Source organism: Nomascus leucogenys, chromosome 24, assembly GCF_006542625.1.
Source record: "Nomascus leucogenys isolate Asia chromosome 24, Asia_NLE_v1, whole genome shotgun sequence".
NCBI classification, from domain to species: Eukaryota; Metazoa; Chordata; class Mammalia; order Primates; family Hylobatidae; genus Nomascus; species Nomascus leucogenys.
The window spans coordinates 15,679,045-15,699,951 of NC_044404.1; the positions used below are offsets into that span (position 1 = coordinate 15,679,045).

At 51.1% G+C, this 20,907-nt stretch overlaps 1 protein-coding gene across 1 annotated transcript; it reads left to right on the plus strand.

Annotated features, from left to right (window-relative positions):
• The first annotated feature begins 571 nt into the window (after positions 1-571).
• On the plus strand, positions 572-15,217 carry CTRC (chymotrypsin C). Its single transcript, XM_030805025.1, has 10 exons — positions 572-704; positions 1,223-1,347; positions 4,532-4,618; positions 8,742-9,005; positions 9,107-9,204; positions 11,043-11,168; positions 12,014-12,150; positions 13,201-13,346; positions 14,165-14,317; positions 15,134-15,217. Exons 1-10 carry the CDS (start codon positions 572-574, stop codon positions 15,146-15,148), a joined length of 1,284 nt encoding a protein of 427 aa, XP_030660885.1. The 3' UTR covers positions 15,149-15,217.
• The last annotated feature ends 5,690 nt before the right edge of the window (positions 15,218-20,907 follow it).

Consider the following 20,907-nt stretch of genomic DNA (forward strand, 5'->3'; position numbering starts at 1 on the left):
CACAGGCTGGAAAACCCCAGGGGTGATGGGCGGGCACCAGCAGCTGTCTGTGTGTGGCTTTAGACAGATCAGGCCCCCACTGGGTCTCAGTCTCCCCATCTATTCCATGCGAGGGTGGGCGAGGGTCTGGGGTCTTCCCAGGCAGGGTGTGGGAGCTGGAGTTTCGATTAGGCAGGGTATCGCTGCCCCCAGGTGGCCAGGGGTGGTACTACAGCAGCCGGGATGCCTGGGGAAGGCAGTGTCCTCCCCACACGCCACCCAGGGCCTGAGACGCCACTATACGCCACCACCAACTTGGGACTTTCAGTTCCACACTGCCTTTCAAAACCCCTTCCCCAAGAGAGGAACATCCGCATCCCTGATATCCTGCTGGAAAGGGCTTCGGGAAGAAGGGACAGGGATGCTGAAAGAGTGCATGGTGGCTCACGCCTGTAATCCCAGCACGTTGGGAGGCCGAGGTGGGAGGATCACTTGAAGCCAGGAATTGAAGACCAGTCTGGGCAACATAGTGAGACCTGATCTCTACAAAATATAATAACAAATCATACTGAAAAGGAAGCTCCTGATGGTGATGGCTGTGGGCTTCGAGTCCTTGGACCATGAGAGACCAGGGCCAGCTGTCCCATGCCAGGGCCCTCCACCAGGGGTCTCAGCCTGTCGGGAGCCCCCAGCCTTGGCCTGCACAAGACCCCCAGAGAAAGCAGGTTGAGGAGGGAAGGGACCTGGAGTGATCCTAGGACCAAGAGAGAGGACTCCCTAAAACCCCCCCAGGGCTGGACACAGTGTCTCATGCCTATAACTCCAGCACTTTGGGAGGCCAAGGCAGGAAGATCACTGGAGTCCAGTAGTTCAAGACTAGCCTGGGCAACATAGCAAGACCTTGTCTCCAGAAAAAAATTTAAAACAACTAGCTGGGCAGCTACTCAGGAACCTCAGGAGAAGGATCACTTACGCCCAGAAGTTCAAGGCTGCAGTGAGCCATGATTGCACCACTGCACTCCAGCCTGAGCGACAGAGCAAGACCCTGTCGCTTAAAAGAAACAAAACAAACAGACAAACAAAAAAAAAAAACAACTCCCAGGTTCCCTCCTCTCGTTAAGCCTCCCTGCACTGAGTCCCAGCTCCAAATCCCCATGGAACCCCCAGCCCCTCTCTCTGAACTGTTAACCCCTTGCTGAACGCCAAGCCCTCATTGGGCCCCACAACCCTCTCTAACCCCCAGTGCTTCCATCTGGTTTGGAGGAGAAGCCCTGCCAGCCCCTCAGCTGGCCCCTTAGTGGGCCTCACCCGAGACATAACAGCTGCCGCCCGAGAGTCCTGTCCCAGCGGCCAGAAAATCCCAGCCCTGTCAGTGACACCTGCCTCTTTTCTCAAGCTCTTATCCCACCCCACCCCCGCCTTGGCATTGCTCCCCCTGAGGCCCCAGGGCACCACCTGACCACGTCCCCCACCCCTTTCTACCTGCCTCTGCCAAGTCGCCCCTGGTTATTTTTCCAGCACAGTCTGGCCCCAAGTGGCTCAAGGACTTTGAGGCCCTGGGTCCTGGGAGACCCCACTCCAGGTCCTGAAAAATCCCAGGGTTCAGCAGTGGGGCGGGGGTGGATTCTGGCATTCTCTCACCCTCGAGGCCTCAGATTCAGTTTGGACATGGACTCTGTACAGAAGGAATCCTTTCCCTGCCTGCCCCTCATCAGGCTTCCACCAGAACCAGTCTCTTCTCACGCAGAACTCCACGCCCTTGGCCCATCTCTCCAAGGGAGACTATCTCCAAGGAACACTCACCCTGTCCAGCAGGGAGCTCCCCATGGCTGAACGGGTCTTATTATCTCTATACCCAATCCTATCATGGGGCCTGCACACAGTAGTTGCTCCGTGAATGTGGGAGGAATGAATGAGTGAGTGAATGAATGTTTTCTGTGTATGTTATGTTTCTGTGTATGACATATGGTATGTCAGTGACTCACAGCCTGGGCAAACAAAACAGTCACTTCTTTAAATATGCAAGTTAGGTTGGGCGTGGTGGCTCATGCCTATAATCTCAGCACTTTGGGGGGCCGAGGTGGACGGATCACTTGAGGTCAGGAGTTCGAGACCAGCCCAGCCAACATGGTGAAACACTGTCTCTACTAAAAATACAAAAATTAGCCAGGCGTGGTGGCTTGTGCCTGAATCACTTGAACTCAGAAGAATCAGAGGTTGCAGTGAGCCAAGATTGTGCCATTGCACTCCAGCCTGGGCAACAGAGTAAGAGTCTGCCTCAATAAATAAATAAATATGCAAGTTAATCCAACTTCAAGCCCTGACCCCTCCCATCACAGGAAATCCACCCTCCCAGGGCTTCTGTCAGCCGATAGCCATAGGCCCCCTCTGGGGTACTTCTTCAGTCTCGATGATCAAGGCCAGAAAATCAGGTCAGCCAACCCAGCATCACCACCGTAACTTAGGCAGTTTGAGCCACTGGGATCATGGTGTCGCCTGACCGGCTGCTCCCTGCACCAGGCCTGGAGTCAGGAGGGGCTGGCACCAGCCACGCGTGTGCCCGGAGGCAGCTCCTACGCCTGTCCACCTTTTCCAGCAAGAACAAGTTTCTCCTGGCTGTCCTGGGACACAGCTAAAGGCGCCTCCAGGGCCTGGAGAAGGTGCTCAGGGGGAGCCATAGACCATTCCCCAAACTCTCTCAGCCCTTGGGTCATCTAGAACCTCACGGAAGGAGGGGCCACAGGGCCTGGAGCCCATGACACCTTTAGGGGCCCACAAAAATGTTTTGATTTCTTTAAAATCAGTAAGAAAAAAATGAAAAGGATCAAAACTGGATTACATTCATTGTTATAACCATACAATAAAACATAATTTTTATTTTATTTTGTAAGGAAACATAATTTTTCATTTTTTCGTGTTTTATTTTTTGGAGATGGGGTCTCTCTATGTCACCCAGGCTAGAATGCAGTAGCATGATCATAGCTTACTGCAGCCTCAAATTCCTGGCCTCAAGCAGTCCTCCCACCTCAGCCTCCAGAGTAGCTGGGACTACAGGCATGTGCCACCACACCCAGGTAGTTTTTAAAATTCTTTTAGAGTCAGGGGTCTCACCATGTTGCCCAGGCTGGTCTTGAACTCCTGGCCTCAAGGGATTCTCTCACCTCAGCCTCCTGAGTAGCTGGGATTACAGGCACGAGCCATCATGCCCAGCCAGTTTTTAATATTTTTTTTAATGGAGAAAGGGGCCCATGAAGGCAAAAGTACTCAGTGACCAAGTCCAGTCTCAAGCTTTCTCATAAGAACCAGATAACAACAATAATAATAGTAACAGCAAACATTTAGACCGTCCTTACCATATGCCAGGCACTTCTTCCAACAGCTCTAGGAGGGAGGTACCATTTTCTTTCTTTTTATTTTTGTTTTTTTGAGACAGAGTCTTGCTCAGTCACCAGGCTGGAGTGCACTGCAACCTCCGCCTCCCGGGTTCAGGCAATTCTCCTGCCTCAGCCACCCGAGTAGCTGGGATTACAGGCACCCACCATCATGCCCGGCTAATGTTTGTATTTTTGTACAGACAGGGTTTCACCATGTTGGCCAGGCTGGTCTTGAACTCCTGACCTCAGGTGATCTGCCCGCCTCAGCCTCCCAAAGTGCTGGGATTACAGGCTTGAGCCACCGTGCCCGGCCAGAGGTACCGTTTTCACTCTCACTTTATAAACGAGAAAGCACAGAGAGGTTGAGTCACAAGTATAAGGCCATAGAGCTACGAAGCAATAGTGGTGGGTTTAGTTCAACCCTAAGCAAAGCACTCAACAGCCTGTCTTCAGCTTCTGAAACAGATTAAGGGCGACCTCAGTTTTCTCCAGGGACAATTGTTTGGTGCTACCTTACATAAAAGGCCCCTCCCTCTAGATGTCTCAAAACAAGCAAGTTTCCCTATAGCTGAGCAGCCAGCAACCTCCCTCCAAAAAAGGTCAGTCTCTCTGTGAAGCTTCAAAAAGCTAACAATAACTCTCTTCACCTGGGACCTCGTCATCGATCCATTTGGCTATTTCTATGTTTGTGTACATGTTTGAATGCGTGGCGCATGGTTCTTCTGCTTGGCTCTACACATAACCAAATGCTTTACATGTATTATATCATTGGTGTGTGCATATTTGTGGACGTGGAGGAGCGTGTGTGTGTGCATGTGTGTGTGCATGTGTGTGCATATGTGTGTGCACGTGTATGTGCATGTGTGTGCATCGCCTGTCCGCATATACTTGTGAATCCATGGGCATGTATATATGACTGAGATGCATGCTAAGAAGTTGCTGTATCTCTGAGTATAAATTGATGAGCTCCTACGAGGAGGAGCCCAGTTACTTCATTTTCCCAGGTTGATCAAGGGACATGAGAGAAACTGAGGCTCAAAGAGGTTGCTCAGGGTCTGGGTCATCCATTCTGTCACTGACTGAGATGGAAACAAGGTGTCTTGCCTCCCACCTTCAGACCCTGCTAATTTCCAAGACCTATCACCTAGCTCAAGCCATATCTCTGCTTATGTTCCCAGTCTCCAGGCTACAATGACCCTTTGCAAGGCTTGGCAACCAAAAGCCCTGGGTCTGAAGCAGACTGGCCAGTAGCCACTGATAAACCTGTATCCCTGTATCACGCACAACCAACCTCCAAAATGAAACAGAAAATTCCCCACAGGCTGAAGTCCCCAGACACCCCAGGACTGAGGCCTTGATGTCACCACAGCTGAACAAAGCCCCCAGTGCACATTCCCACTCCTTGTCTGTGTATCTTTCTTAAAAAATTAAACCTATTGATTTTTATACTACCAGAGTAACATATGCTTGTTTTAAAAAAGAATTTAAGCTGCATAAAAATGTGTAAGTTAGAGGCCAGGCACAGTGGCTCACACCTGTAATCCCGGCACTTTGGGAGGCCTAGGTGAGTGGATCACTTGAGGTCAGGAGTTTGAGACCAGCCTGGCCAACATGGTGAAATCCGGTCTCTACTAAAAATACAAAAATTGGCCGGGCATGGTGGTGGGCGTTTATAATCCCAGCCACTCGGGAGGCTGAGGAAGCAGAATTGCTTGAACCCAGGGGTGGAGGTTGCAGTGAGCTGAGATCACACCACTGCACTCCAGCCTGGGCCACAGAGCGAGACTCTCAAAAAAAAAAAAAAAAAAAAGTGTAAGTTAGAATCCTCCTTCACCCCCAGATCACCACTATGAATGGCGGGGTACATAGCACTCTGAATTTTTCTATCAGGAAAGAATTCCTAAGGTGGCCAGTAGGCCCAGCTCAGAAAATGACCTTCAAGGGGAGCTCGGTATGAGTAGAAGGGAAAAGGAAGACAGAATCTAACCAACCAGGCTGAGGCCAGGCCTTGGGGCAAATGGATCAAACCACATGTTCCAAGGGATGGCCAACCCCGAATGCCGGAGGCTCTGATAGAACTTCTGTCACTCAGTGCTTTGGGCCCTCAGATCTGCCACTGACCTTGACATTCAAGTCACAGAATTGTAGAACTGAAAGGAGCCTGAAAGTCCATCTCGTCCTTTTGCCCATTTTAGAGATGGGGAAACTGAGGACCTAAAACTAAACTGACTCCAGGAAGGAATCTGGCCAACTAAGCACCTTCCAGAGCCTGCTGAGCCTCCACCTCCAACCACAGCCCTGGAGGCAGGTGCAGGAGCGCATCAAGCCCAGGCAATTAGAAAGATGAGACAGAAAGAGAGCCAGGAAGTGATCTAACAGCACTAGAAAGGCAGAGAAGGAGCAGTGCGTCTCCACAACTTGAAGCCCCAGGCTGGTGTTAGAAGCTCCGGCTTCAAAGTCTGACTCTGCTGCTGCCCAGCCGTGTGACCCTAGACGGTCACTTACCTGCTGAGTCTCAGCTTCCTCACTTTTATTTTATTTTTTTTAGAGACAAGGTCTTGTTCTGTCACCCGTGCTGGAATGCAGTGTGGCACGATCATGGCTCACTGCAGCCTCGAACTCCTGGGCTCAAGCGATCCTCCTCCTGCCTTGGCCTCAGGGGTAGCTGGGACTACAGGCATGCGCCACTGGGCCTGGTCCTTTCTCATCTCATCTCAGAGCAGATAATAGTGTCTATTTCATGTTGTTGGAAGAATTAAGTGAGATAATGCAAGAAGAATTGAGCGCAATGCCTGACACACAGTAGGTGCCCAATAAATAACTAAAAAGAATAAGTTAGCGGCCTCTAATCACGCCTGTAATCCTAGCACTTTGAGAGGCTGAGGTAGGCAGATTGCCTAAGCTCAGGGTTCAAGACCACCCTAGGCAACATGGTGAAACCCTGTCTCTACTAAAATACAAAAAAAAAAAAAAAAAAAAATGGTGGCACACATCTGTAGTCCCAGCTACTTGGGAGGCTGAGACAGGAGAATCGCTTGAACTCGGGAGGCGGAGGTTGTAGTGAGCTGAGACTCCAGCCTGGGTGACAGAGCAAGATCCTGTCTCAAAAAAAATAAATAAAATACAAAAGATTAGCCTGGCATGGTGGCAGGCGCCTGTAGTCCCAGCTACACAGGGGGCTAAGGCACAAGAATCGTTTGAGCCCGGGAGGTGGAGGTTGCAGTGAGCTGAGACTGTGCCACTGCACTTCAGCCTGGGCAACAGAGCAAGACTCCATCTCCAAATAAATAAATAAATAGTATAAGGTAGGGAGAGAGAATGAACACACATGTCAAACAGAGTGGGGTGGGGGATGCCAAAAAGCACTGCAACTCAGAATTTTCTGTTTCAGGATATTTGGAAAATCCATACTTCTAAGAAAGCCCTGTCTCCTGCCCAAATTAAACAGTAACCACCCAAGGTCAGGGAAAGGGCCTTATCAGAGCAGGTTTCTCTCCAAGGGGCGGTTTGGCCTTGACCAGGTGCACTCACCTGCTCCTGCCTATAAGTGTGCCCCAGCCCATCCCGCCGGTCAGCCAGTCCTGAGCACCTAACCATGTTGGGTATCACTGTCCTCGCTGCGCTCTTGGCCTGTGGTAAGCGGTGGGGTGGGGCTGCAGCTAGCAGGCTGTGAGCTCGGGCTGGCCTCCAGGGCAAGGACGGGATGGGGAGTGGGGGCCCTCTGCTCTCCAGGTAAGACACTTTGGGGTCCCCTGTGGGTTCAGATGCTACCAACCAGCTGTGTGTCAGACAAGCCACAGCCTGCCTGCCAACTCTGTTTCCACATCTGCAAAACAGGGAAGATGATCTGACCTGTCCCCAGTTAGAAATGAGGTGTGGAAAGCACCACGCAAGGGGGAGGGACACGAGATGCCTCATCCTGGGTTCACCCCAGGGACCATCAGGGCCTGCCTTTCCCAGCATTCTCTCTCCCTTGAGGATTCTCCATTCCATCATTTTAGTGGCATTTTCCCAGATTAGGAGCCCAGGGACTTGGCTTAAATGCCACTTCTTCTCTGCAGGACCTGGGAAAGTCATTTCACCTCTCTAAATCTCACTGGCTTTTTTGGCAAAGGAGAGCACTTAATGAAGAGTCCTTCCAGCTAACAACAACAACAACAGTAACAATAGCAGCTCCTGTTTCCTGTGTGTTTACTATGTGCCAGACGCTGTGCTAGGCCCCTTACATGTAGGAGCCAATTCGATCCTCAAAACAACCTTAAAATGTAGGGTCTATTGCCAGGCATGGTGACTCACGCCTGTAATCCCAGCACTTTAGGAGGCCGAGGTGGGTGGATCACTTGAGATCAGGAGTTCGAGACCAGTCTGGCCAACACGGTGAAACCCCGTTTCTACTAAAAACACAAAAATTAGCCAGGCGTGGTGGTGGGCGCCTGTAATCCCAGCTACTCTGCAGGCTGAGGCAGGAGAATCGCTTGAACCCAGGAGGAGGAGGTTGCAGTGAGGTGAGATCCCGCTATCGAACTCCAGCCTGGGCAACAAGAGTGAAACTCCGTCTCAAAAAAAAAGAAAGAAAGAAAGAAAGAAAAAGAGGTAGGGTCTATTAATAGCCCTATTTTACAGATGAGAACATCAAGGTTCAGTGCTACTTAGTATCTTGCCTGACATGACATGGCAGGTTAGTGGAAGAGGCAGAATTTGAGTCCACGTCTGTCTTGCAGAACAGCACGTGTTCTTGACCACTCCACACAGCTGCCCAGCTATAACAGTGGATTTAATGCTCTCTCACACGCACACACCATGACGCAGGGGCCTAAAAAGGGACAGAAGAACACAGGTGTACCAGGCACTCACACACATGCCAGCCACAGTTTTTTTTTGTTTGTTTTCTGTTTGTTTGTTTTGTTTTTGAGATGGAGTTTTGCTCTTGTCACCCAGGATGGAGTGCAATGGCACGATCTCGGCTCACTGCAACCTCCGTCTCCCAAGAGCCTTCCTGAAGGAAGCAGCATGCCACCCACATTTGCCCACCACTTTCCCTTTTTGCCTTCACGTTTTCACGCCTTTGTAAACTTTGTAACAATAACAGCTAATATTTACTAAGCGATTCTCCTGCCTCAGCCTCCCGAGTGGCTGGGATTACAGGCATGCGCCACCACGCCTGGCTAATTTTTGTATTTTTAGTAGAGACAGGGTTTTGCCATGTTGGTCAGGCTGGTCTCAAACTCCTGATCTCAAGTGATCCACCCGCCTTGGCCTCCCAAAGTGCTGGGATTACAGGTGTGAGCCACCGCGCCCGGCCAGATGCTTTCTTTTCTACGTGTTGTCTAATTCAGTTCTCAGGACAAATTCACTGGGTTAGTGTGATCCCTCACATTTCACAGAAAGGGAAAACAAGGCCTAGAGACCTGGGTGCCTTCCCCCTGTGACACAGTAAAATATCAACCTCGTGTCTGCCCAGCCCCAAATCTGTGCTTCTTCCACCTGCCCACCCTCCCACCCCTTTCCCCGTGGGCTACCAGCTCCACTCACCGGCTCTCCTGGCCTCCTGTCTCCCCAGCCTCCAGCTGCGGGGTGCCCAGCTTCCCGCCCAACCTATCCACCCGCGTGGTGGGAGGAGAGAATGCCCGGCCCCACAGCTGGCCCTGGCAGGTAAGCCTGTGTGGGGCTGGGAGGTAGAGATAGAGAGGGTGGTGGGGTGAGGTTCCCAGGGACCCGCAGGCTGACACACAGCCCTCCCCACCCTCCTGCAGATCTCCCTCCAGTACCTCAAGAACGACACGTGGTGGCATACGTGCGGCGGGACCTTGATTGCCAGCAACTTCGTCCTCACCGCCGCCCACTGCATCAGGTGTGCAGGGATGATACGCTGAGACCTGGGGGTGGTCAGCCTGATACTCTGCTTTTACTGAGCAGCTTCTCCACACTCCAGGCACTGGGCTACATAAGCTACTCATACCCAGTAACTCAGTTGTGCATTTATTCAGTCAAGTATTTATTGTGCATCTATTATGTGCAACCAGCAGTGAAGACAAAGTCTGTGCTCTCGGGAAGCTTATATTTTTGTGGAAGGCAGAGTGGCAATTAAACAAATATATAACATCTCGGGTGATTTAAAATAATAATAATAATAAGGTATTGGCCAGGAGCAGTGGCTCACGCCTGTAATCATAGCACTCTGGGAGGCCGATGCAGGCGGATCACCTGAGGTCAGGAGTTCGAGACCAGCCTGGCCAACATAGTGAAACCCCGTCTCTACTGAAAATACAAAAATTAGCCAGGCGTGGTGGCGGCACCTGTAATCCCAGCTACTTGGGAGGCTGAGGTAGGAGAATTGCTTGAACCCGGGAGGCAGAGGTTGCAGTGAACCGAGATGGCGCCACTGCACTCTAGCCTGGGCAACAGAGTGAGAATCCGTCTCAAAAAAATAAAAAATAAAAATAAGGTCAGAAGAAGACAAACAGAATGAGGGGTTCCGTTTTAAAAGGGATGGCCAGGAGAAGAGCTGAAAGGGGGATATTTGGCAAATATTTGGGACATTTCAGAGAGCTAAAAGGGGGTTATCTGGGCAAAAGCCTGAAGGAAGTGAGGGAGGAAATCATGGATCTAGGAGAAGGGTGTTCCAGGTGGAGGGAACAGCCATGCAAAGCCTTGGAGAAGAGACCTGTCGGTATGGTTGAGAATAACGCGGAAGTCGGTGTGGCGGGGGCAGCGTGTGCTAGAGGAGAGCGGGAGGTGAGCTAGAGAGGAAATGAGTGCAGGCCAGTGTCAGGACCTTGGCTTTGACCCTGAGTAAGATGGAGCTATTGGAAGGGTTTCTGAGCAAAGGAGAGTTGTGGGCTGACATATTTTTATATATTCCATAAAATATTTTAAATATATTTTATAAAAAATATATATTGCAACATGTTTCATTTTACGTATTTCATATATCCTTTTTTTTCTTTTGGTAGAGACAGAGTCTCATTTAGCGGCGCCATCATGGCTCACTGTAGCCTTGACCTCCTGAGCTCAAGCGATCCTCCCACCTCAGCCTCCTGAGTAGCTGGGTCTATAAGCACACGCCACCACACACTTCCAGCTAATTTTTCTTCTTGTTTTTTTGTTTGTTTGTTTGTTTTTTAACGTAGAAGCCCAAACTTCACCATGATTTTTCTATTTTTTGTAGAGATGGGGATTTGCCATGTGGCCCAGGCTGGTCTCAAACTCCTGGCCTCAAGCAATCCTCCCATCTCAGCTTCCCAAAGTGCTGGGATTACAGGCATGAGCCAACGCACCTGGCCAGAGATATTTTTAAACCCACACTGCTGGGTTCAGAATAGACAGGAGTAGGCCAGTGTACAAGGGAGAGATAGTTAGATGGATGCCGCAACTGTGCAGGCAGGAGCGGTGGAAGCTTGGATGAGTTTATTCTCACAGCCGCCCTGGGAGTAAGTTCCAGCATTGCCTCCCCCTTACAGATGAGGGAACTGAGGCACGAGGCTACACATCCAGGAGCAGTAAAGTCACAACATGAACCCAAGTCCCTTGATCCCAAGTCCCAGGCCCTTCCCCTCACCCTGGGAAAGGACGATGGGGACACTCTCTTTCCCCAAAATGAGTCCCCACTAAAGCCCCGAGCTCCCTCTCTATCCCACTGGCTGGCAGGACCAGGGGACCACGCTGACCTGGTCCCCTTCCTCTGCCCAGCAACACCCGGACCTACCGTGTGGCCGTGGGAAAGAACAACCTGGAGGTGGAAGACGAAGAAGGATCCCTGTTTGTGGGTGTGGACACCATCCACGTCCATGAGAAATGGAACACCCTTCTGTTGCGGTGAGTGACAGACTGCCCATCCCACAGCCGCTGGAGGCAGTGTGGAAAGAGGCGTCCCCAAGACGGAGCCGCAGAGCCTGTCGCACCCCATACCTGACACCCCATCCTCACCCTGGAAAGCCAGCGAATGACTGTCTTACACAAAATGGCAAAATGCTAAGAGGAGATAAATAACCCCTCATATCCCCCTCGTTGGTCAAGACTCCCAGGAAGGTCCACAAGGAAGGCCCCCCACAGTGTCTCTCCAGAGGCTGGGCCAGCGCTCACCTTTATCGAATGCCTACTGTATGCCCACATTGCAATAGACACTTTATATGCCATCTATTATGTAATCCTCACAACAGCCCTGGACAAAGAACCAAGGCTCAGAGAGGTTAAGAACTGTGTCCCAGGCCACACAGCCCACTTTGTGGCAGAACTAGGAATCAAAACAGATCTGACTGGGCCGGCCAGCTTTTATTCTTGTAACATGAAAATATTAAAACTGGCACCTGCAAGTGCCATCTTTTGGCATTAGAGTTCTCAGCTTGCTGTAGCCTCTGAGAACTGGACGCACAGCCAGCAGTGGCTTCGAACACTTCCACCCTCACCTCCCTCTGTTAACCCTTTCCCGAGGTGATGACTCGTGAGAAGAAGCTATGTCAACAGTGCGGGTGACCATGTTAGATGGTGAATCGTTTGTCCTGATATCCCCAAAGGCCAAGAAGAAGCTGGCAGTCAGGATGTTTGTGAAGGACCCCTGAGCACCCTGGGCCTAACTCCCAACTCACAGCCCGAGCCCCTTAGCCTGGGCTTGTGGGGCCAGGGCCCTCCTGCCCACTCACCCTCTCCACTTTGGATTCCAGCAACGACATTGCCCTCATCAAGCTTGCAGAGCACGTGGAGCTGAGTGACACCATCCAGGTGGCCTGCCTGCCAGAGAAGGACTCCCTGCTCCCCAAGGACTACCCCTGCTATGTCACTGGCTGGGGCCGCCTCTGGAGTGAGTATCGTCCCTGGCAAATCCCAAGAGCCTTCCTGAAGGAAGCAGCATGCCACCCACATTTGCCCACCACTTTCCCTTTTTGCCTTCACGTTTTCACGTCTTTGTAAACTTTGTAACAATAACAGCTAATATTTACTAAGCACATACCATATGACAGACACTCTAACAAGGGTCTCTGAGAGATGTGGTAGGTTTAGATGAATTAGAATTTGTCAAGTGCTCAGAACAGCACTTGGCACATAGTAAGTGTCGCATAAATAAACTAAAATAAACCATTAGGGGTTGGGGATGACATCTATGGTATACCATATGCCCAAATAGGTCCCAGCTGAATTAAAAGTTAAATGCAAATCATGAAACTATGGGAGACTTAGAAGAAAATGCAGATCACTATTTAGAAAATCCTGGGGGAGAAGCCAGGTGTGGCGGCTCATACCTATAATCCCAACATTTTAGGAAGCTGAGGAGGAAAGATCACCTGAGGCCAGGAGTTCAAGACCAGCCTGTGCAACATAGTGAGACCGTGCCTCTACTAAAAAAAATTTTTAAATAGCTGTGTATGGTGGTGTGTACCTATAGTCCCAAACTACTCAGGAGGCTGAGGCGAGAGGATCACTTGAGCCTCAAACAGGCTGCAGTGAGCTATGATCTTGCCACTGCACTCCAGCCTGAGCAACAGAGACCTTGTATCAAAAAAAAAAAAAAAAAAAAAGGAAAGAGAAATAGAAAATCTTGGGGGTGAGAAAGGCTTTTTAATGGGTGACAGCAAAGACAGAGACCCACAAGAAATGATTGACAATTAAACCCCCAGAATCCAATTTAAAGACAACTCAACTCAACGCTGTAGCTTCCTTCTGCTGGCAACCTGCTCCCGACCCTCTGGGACCTTGGCTTGCCTCTTGATGAAGGGCAGGTGTGTGGTCTGCACAGTGTCTCAGCCGGCGCTCCCCTGGGTCCTGTCCCAGGCCTCTGCTCCCTGAAGGCCTGGGGAGGGGCTGGACTGGGCTTCCCAGCTGCCTCCCTGGTCACTGCTCACTCTCTCCCTAGCCAATGGCCCCATTGCTGATGAGCTGCAGCAGGGCCTGCAGCCTGTGGTGGATCATGCCACGTGCTCCAGGATTGACTGGTGGGGCTTCAGGGTGAAGAAAACCATGGTGTGCGCTGGGGGCGACGGCGTCATCTCAGCCTGCAATGTGAGTGGCTAGGTTCTGCACCTTGTCCCTACTCCAAGTGGCCAAGTGGACGTGGGCAAAGGGGGGTGCGATGGACCAAACCCTTCTCCTGGGACAAGACTGAGAGAGCCCTGGCTGGGCCCAGCAGGCTCAGGGTAAGCCCATCACCCCCCATCACTGTGGTGAGAGCATGAGCATTGAGCATGAGTCCCACCATTTATGAGCTGCGTAACCTTGGGAAGGCCGTTGAACCTCTGATCTCAGTTTTTCCATCTGTAAAATGGAGTCACAGTAACCACTTCACAGGGTTAGGACTAAATGAGTTTAAAGGACGCAGAAGAGGCTTCACTGAAGTCTCTACACATGTTCCTCCATGCCGTTTGGTCCACCAGTCCAGGGAGACCAGAACCATAAAACATCTAAGACAATCAGGGAATGTTCTGTTTTCAAACACACAACCCTCTCCCCATTCTCACCCTCCTTCCTCACCTTCCCAGGCCTCTAGCACAGCGCCAACATCCTCACTGCTCTGAGTAGCTCACAGAGTCTTAGATAAGGAGACCTAACAGCTAGGGAAACTGAGGCACGGAGAGGATTAACCTCATCCCAAGATCACACAGCAAACCAAGAGCTAGTCTGACACCCCAGGGCCTCCCAGAATAAGGCCAAGGCAGCCCCAAACCACACTTCCTCTGCCTCCCTCACCATGGGCAGGCTGAGGCCAAAACTGTCTACTAAGGCTGAGAAGCCAACCCACATCCCCCACCCCAACCCAGCCCTGCTTCCCAAGCCTGCCTCTTGGGGGCCCTGGTGGCTGATGCCCTCCCGGTATGGTGCAGGGGGACTCCGGCGGCCCACTGAACTGCCAGTTGGAGAACGGTTCCTGGGAGGTGTTTGGCATCGTCAGCTTTGGCTCCTCGCAGGGCTGCAACACCCGCAAGAAGCCGGTAGTCTACACCCGGGTGTCCGCCTACATCGACTGGATCAACGAGGTGGGTGCCGCCTCCACAGCTGTCCCTGCACCTGTCAGCCCCTCCCCCTCACTCACCCATCCCCTCATTCATTCACTCATTCATGCATTTATTCATTCGTTCATTTATTCACTCATCATGCATTTATTCATTCATTTATTCACTTATTCATTCATTCATTCATGTATTCATTCATTCATGCATTTATTCACTCATTCATGCATGCATTCATTCATTCATTTATTCACTTATTCATTCACTCATTCATTCATTCATTCATGAATTTATTCACTCATTCATCCATTTATTCACTCATTCATTTGCTCATTCAGTGATTCATTCATGCACTTCTTCACACATTCACTCTCTCATTCAAGAAATATTGATTGAGTGCTTCCAGTAGCAGGCCTTGAGTTGGGTGCCAATAAGGAAACAGTCATCGACTCCTCCATCCATCCATCCACTGCCTTCATCAAGCACTTATGTCCCCATCCAGGCCCCACACCAGTCGCCCCCAAAAACTGACCCCCTGAGGCTATGGCCCAGCAGAGGAGAGGGATGGTGTGGATGGCCATTTATCATCTTGAGAGTAGGGGAACAGAGGGTCACCCTGGGCTGGGGGCTTCCCCACTGGGGACAGAGTGTGTTCCAAGACCCATTTGCACAGTGGCCTGAAATGCTGAGGGCCTCAGACCCCTTGGACAGGGACAAGGCTGGCAAGTGAAGGCCGGGGGCTGCTGGCCATGCCCCCATGGACCCACCCTCTGGGCAGAGCCCTGTGCCACCCCAGAAGGTGGCACAGCCCTGAGTCTCTCACACTGTTCTCTGCTCCTCCAGAAAACGCAGCTGTGATTTGTTGCTGGGAGCAGCGGTAGCGAGTCTCTGCAACAGCAATAAACTTCCTTCTCCTGGGGCCACCTGGATCCTTGATTTGTGCGGCCTCTGTTGCTTCCCAGCTCTCTGGTGCTGCCCCTTTCCACACTATGGAGCCAAAGACAGACCCTACTCAGCCAGTTTCCCCCACCCTGCATTAGACAGGTGGGGAAACGGAGGCCCAGAGAGAGGGCCAAGGAAGGAGCCTCCTGGGGCATTAATGGGAGGCAGGGGGCTGGGGTGGAGAGCCCGGGGAGTCCTGCGTGAAGCCGGAGGGGATGGGAGTTAAGGACACATCAGAAACCTTCCCCAATCCATCTCACAAACTGCAAACAGGTGAGACCCTGATGAAATCACTCGCTTCTCCGATCCTACCACCACCGAGGGGCCTGGCAGGTCCTCACGGTCCCCCAGCAGCAGGTGGAAGACAGGGTCTCCCCAAGAGCAGTGTCCCCCAGGCCAGAGAGACCAGGCCACAGGAGGATGGCCAAAGCTCAGGGACAACCACTCCTGGGGAAGGGGCTCCCTAGCAGGGACCCCCCACCCCCATCCCGCAGCACAGACCCCACGGCTGCTGTTGGCAGGGGCTCTCTGAGGAGTGTTTAGTGAGCCAGCCCCTGTGTCCAGTCCTGTGCTGGGCATGGTGAGGGTACAGGAAGAGGAAGAGACCCCAGCATCATCCTCAGGAGACATACATTTGAAGAAGGCAATGGTTTCCACACAGAATCACAGTGATCAGAGCTGGATATGCTTTCATTGCATTAGACAGGTGGGGAAACTGAGGCCCAGAGAGAGGAAGGAGTTGGGACAGCTGACAATGCCTGATCCAGGAGAAGAGAATTCGCCTGAGGCTGACAAGAGGCCAAGAGGAGCCAGAGATGAGACGGACCCAGTGTCCAGGGAGGGACATGCCAGGGGGATCGGACCCTGATGATAGGGGCGGCCAGAGATGAGAGGGACCCAGTGTCCAGGGAGGGACATGCCAGCGGGGTCAGACCCTGATGACAGGGGCGGCCAGAGATGAGAGAGACCCGGTGTCCAGGGAGGGACATGCCAGGCAGATCAGACCCTGGTGATAGGGGCCTCTGGCCTGGCATGCTCCTGGGAATGTCCTGTTCTGTGGGGGTGCCCCCAGCCCAGCCTCTGGACCCCTCGCTGGAGAGCCCTCGGCTGCAGCTACCTCAGACTGGCCCAAGAGTTGTCCCTTTTCTCCACCAGACTTTGTCCCCTGGGAGTGGGGACCATGGTGTGGCTCCCACACCCCCATGATGCCAAGGCAAGTCTCAGGAAAGACTTGACTTGCTCAACAAGTAGTGGGGGCTACAGGGAGCCCAGCACCACCCAGACCTGGGAATCCAGGATGGGGGGACCCCAGCTGTGCAGGAGACAGACTAGTAAATAGATCATTAAATTCCCTGGTATACATTTGAAAACAGAAATACAGACCAGAAGCATAGAAACAGGACACTTAAACCAGTGTCAGTTGGTGGGAGGAATCCAGGATGGCTTCCTGGAGGTGATGCCCAAGCTTGGTCTTAAAATTTAACTAGAAGGTACCCAAGTACAAAACGTAGTCCTTCTTAAGTTTGCTTAATCTAAACTTCATTCCCACCTATCCTCTTCTTCTTCTTTTTTTTTTTTTTTTTTTTTTGAGATGGAGTCTAGCTCTGATGCCTAGGCTGGAGTGCAATGGCACGATCTCGGCTCACTGCAACCTCCACCTCCCAGGTTCAAGCGATTCTCCTGCAGCCTCCCAAGTAGCTGGGATTACAGGCATGCACCACCATGCCCAGCTAATTTTTTTTTTTTTTTTTTTTGAGACAGAGTCTCTCTCTGTTGCCCGGGCTGTAGTGCAGAGGTGCAATCTCGCTCACTGCAAGCTCCGCCTCCCAGGTTCATGCCATTCTCCTGCCTCAGCCTCCCGAGTAGCTGGGACTACAGGCACCTGCCACCATACCTGGCTACTTTTTTTTTTTTTTTTTTTTGTATTTTCAGTAGAGACGGGATTTCACCATGTTAGCCAGGATGGTCTCGATCTCCTGACCTTGTGACCCACCTGCCTCGGCCTCCCAAAGTGCTGGCATTACAGGCGTGAGCCACCACGCCCGGCCCCAGCTAACTTTTTTGTAATTTTTTAGTAGAGATGGGGTTTCACCATGTTGTCCAGGCTGGTCTCAAACTCCTGACCTCAGGTGATCTGCCCGCCTTGGCCTCCCAAAGTACTGGGATTACAGGCGTGAGCCACCACGCCCGGCCTCATTCCCAGCTATCTTCTTTTGTGTATGTCTTTATATTGGGGATAATAAATGCTAAATGCTTGCTGTCCTCAGATCCCTTGTAGTTAGGGAGCTAATTACAATGTTAATATTACAATGTTATGTAAGAAATGTTAAATAATATCTAACATTTATTGGGCGCTTAGTATGTGCCAAGCACTATCCTGTAGGTTTTACATTATCTCAATCCCCAAAATCAACCCCATGAGGTAGGTTACTATTAATATCATGCCCATTTTACAGATGAGAAAACTGAGGCCAGAGAGGGTTAGTGACTTCCCAGTGTTTAACTAGAAGGTGGTGGAGCCGGAATCCAGACTTTAGTGATCTGACTCCAGGGCCTGTGCTCTTGTCTACCATGCTCTTCTGCCCTGAGATGTAAAACATCCTTTGGAAAAAAAAAAAAAAATCTTTCCTGATAAGAAGGATCTGACATAGCTGATGCTGCCCCTTCCCCTTCTTCCTGCCTGGAATATGGGTGTGATGACTGGAGCTGAGGCAGCCATCCTGTGGCCAAGAGAATTACAGCGATGTCAGCTTAGACCTCACCAAGCTGTAGATCCAGTGCCAGCCACCATTTTCCTCTGAATGTCTGGCTATGTGAAAAAAAATACATCTGCATTTGTTTTAGCCACTGAAGAAGGTTTTCAGTTACTTGCTAATCAATTCACTAGGAAACAGAAGGGGTCACTTTCCAGCCGAGGGAACAGCATGAGCAAAGCTATAGCGACTGCTTGGAAGAGAACTCCAGTGTTGCCAGAGCGTAAAGTCAGGGGCAACGGCAGAGTGACCAATTGTCCTGGTTTGCCTGAATTGAGTTTTCCGAGACACGGGAGTTTCAATGCTAAAACCGGAACAGTCCCAGGCAAACCAAGTTGGCTGGTCATCCTGGCAGGGAGGGGCAAGCGACAAGGCTGGAGAGGAAGCAAACGCCCTTACGGAAGGCCTTGTGCAGTGGTAGGGGTTGCTGGGACTTCATGCTGAGGGCAGTGGGAGCTGTAGAGGGCTTTTAGATAGAGAAGTGGCCACTGTGGTCCGATGTGTACACTAAAGTGTCCATCAGACAGCTGTGGGGAGGGTGATTTGGAGCAGGCAAGAGTGGAGGCAGAGAGGCCAGTAAGGAGGCTGCTGCAGCAGTCTAGGCCAGAAATAACGCAGCCCGGATGGAGGTGGTAATGAAAAGGAGAAAAGGGAGGTTTCAGTAATTACTTAAGAGGTACAATTGTAGTGTTGAGCAGCAGGCCTCCAGCCCCATGTCTACATAAACTTCCAGGAATCTGATTAATTATCAAAACTATTATTTGTCAGGAGCCAGGCATGGTAGCATACACCTGTAGTCCCAGCTACTTGGAAGGCTGAGGCAGAAGGAGTGCTTGAGCCCAGGAGTTCAAGACCAGCCTGGGCAACATAGCAAGACCCTGTCTCTATAAAAAAATACAAAAATTAGCCAGGCGTGGTGGCATGTACCTGTGGTGGCAGCTACTTGGGAGGCTGAGACAGGAGGATCACTTGAGCCCAGCAGGTCAAGGCTGCAGTGAGCCGTGATCGTACCACTGCACCCCAGCCTGGTCAACAGAGTGAGACCCTGTCTCAGAAAACAAGAAACAACAACAAAAATTACTATTTGTTAGCTAATACATGGTGAAACACAACCCGCGGTTCGGTTTGTTCAACAAGACTGTAAAATTTGGCCAGGCGCAGTGGCTCACACCTGTAATCCTAGCACTTTGGGAGGCCAAGGTGGGGGTGGATCACCTGAGGTCAAGAGTTCGAGACCAGCCTGGCCAACATGTCAAAACCCTATCTCTACTAAAAGTACAAAAAATTAGCCAGGCGTGGTGGCAGGCACGTATAATCCCAGCTACTCGGGAGGCTAAGGCAGGAGAATCACTTGGACCTAGGGGGTGGAAGTTGCAGTGAGCCGAGATCGTGCCACTTCACGCCAGCCTGGGTGGGCGAAAGAGCGAAACTCTGTCTCAAAAAAAAAAAAAAAAGAATGTAAAATTCTCAGCTTTGGGGACAAGATCCACTATTATCCCCAAGAATCAATGCCTATGTATGGTAAATAGAATAATGCTCCCTGCAAAAGGCGTGTACCCCAATCCCCAGAACCTGTGAACATGTTACCTTACTTAGCAAAAGAGATTTTTCAGATATGATTAAATTAAGGATCTTGCCACGGAGTGACCATCTTGGATTATCTGGGTGGGCTCTGTGTAATCAATAAGGGTCCTTAGAAGAGGGAGACAAGAGGGTCAGGGTCAGAGAGAGATTTGAAGATGCTACGCTGCTGGCTCTGAAGATAGAGGAAGGGGCCATGAACCAAGGAATGCAGGCGGCCCCTGGAAGCTGGTAAAGGCCAGGAAATGGATTCTTCTCTAGACCTCCAGAAGGAAACAGTCCTGCCCATACCTGGACTTTAGCCCAGTGAGACAAACTGTGGACTTCTGACCTCCAGAATTACAAGATAATAAATGTGTGTGTTTTTAGCCACTAAGCTTGTGACAATTTGTTACAATAGCAATAGGAACCAAATTCACGATCCTTCCTCCCGTGTTAGAAGGCAAAATCCAAAGCGCGCTGTGGTGGGTGTAGTGGGGAGGGAGAAGGAGGGGTCAGGAAGGACTCCCTGGGATCTGGCTTGGGTGACAGTAGGGATTTGTGGACTTTGTCCAAGAGGTCACAAACTGGTGGCTGGAAGGGAGGGAAACTGGAAACTTAGGTACTGACCCTCCCACCTCCACCTTCTGCCTGGGGGCTGGGAGGCCTGGAAGGGGCTGCTGAGAGCCCATCGAGCCACTGATCCACTAGTGTGCCATTGGGTGCCTAATAGCCATTGCATGGCTAGCATGTATTGAGCACTTGCTAATTTGTGTTAGGCTCTGCCCAAGGCTTCATCTATATGATCTCATTTCATCCTCATAGCAACCCTCATTATTATCCCTCTTTACAGATGAGGAAACTGAGGCTCAGAGAGATTTCAAACCTCAGCCCAGATCACACAGCTAGTAATGGGGCACCATGATTTAAACCCAGGTAGTCTAACTCCAGAGCCTGTGCAACTAACAACTTGTTGTTCTGCCACGAATCCTAAAGTCTAAGGATGCCCTTGCACGCTGACCTCCTCTAGTGACCAGGGAGGTGTAGGCTGTGGGGGTGCCGAGAAGCCTCAATAAAACCAGCAATAAGCCCAGAGAGACAGAGGCTTGAGAGGAGAATTATTGCTCCCAGATGCTCACAAAAGACTTTCAGCCACTGTATCAGCTACCAGAGGCGTGATAATGCTGCCTAACAACCAACCCCAAACTCCTAGTGGCATGCAGTGATGAGCACTTATTGGTGACACATCTGGGGACAGTTGGGGGTGTCAGGCAGCCCTGCTAATTTGGGCTGGACTCACTCATATGTTTAGAGGTCAGCCAGGGTTGGCTGATCCAGTGTGGGTCAGACTGGGCAGCCTGG

What these genes read in the sequence shown, in the direction of transcription:
- CTRC (XM_030805025.1), top strand. Translation starts at nt 572, where the DNA reads ATGGCTGTGGGCTTCGAGTCCTTGGACCATGAGAGACCAGGGCCAGCT. An exon ending in TGGAACACCCTTCTGTTGCG is followed by an intron (nt 11,169 to 12,013) that starts GTGAGTGACAGA and finishes TTTGGATTCCAG; the next exon opens with CAACGACATTGCCCTCATCA. An exon ending in TGGCTGGGGCCGCCTCTGGA is followed by an intron (nt 12,151 to 13,200) that starts GTGAGTATCGTC and finishes CTCTCTCCCTAG; the next exon opens with CCAATGGCCCCATTGCTGAT.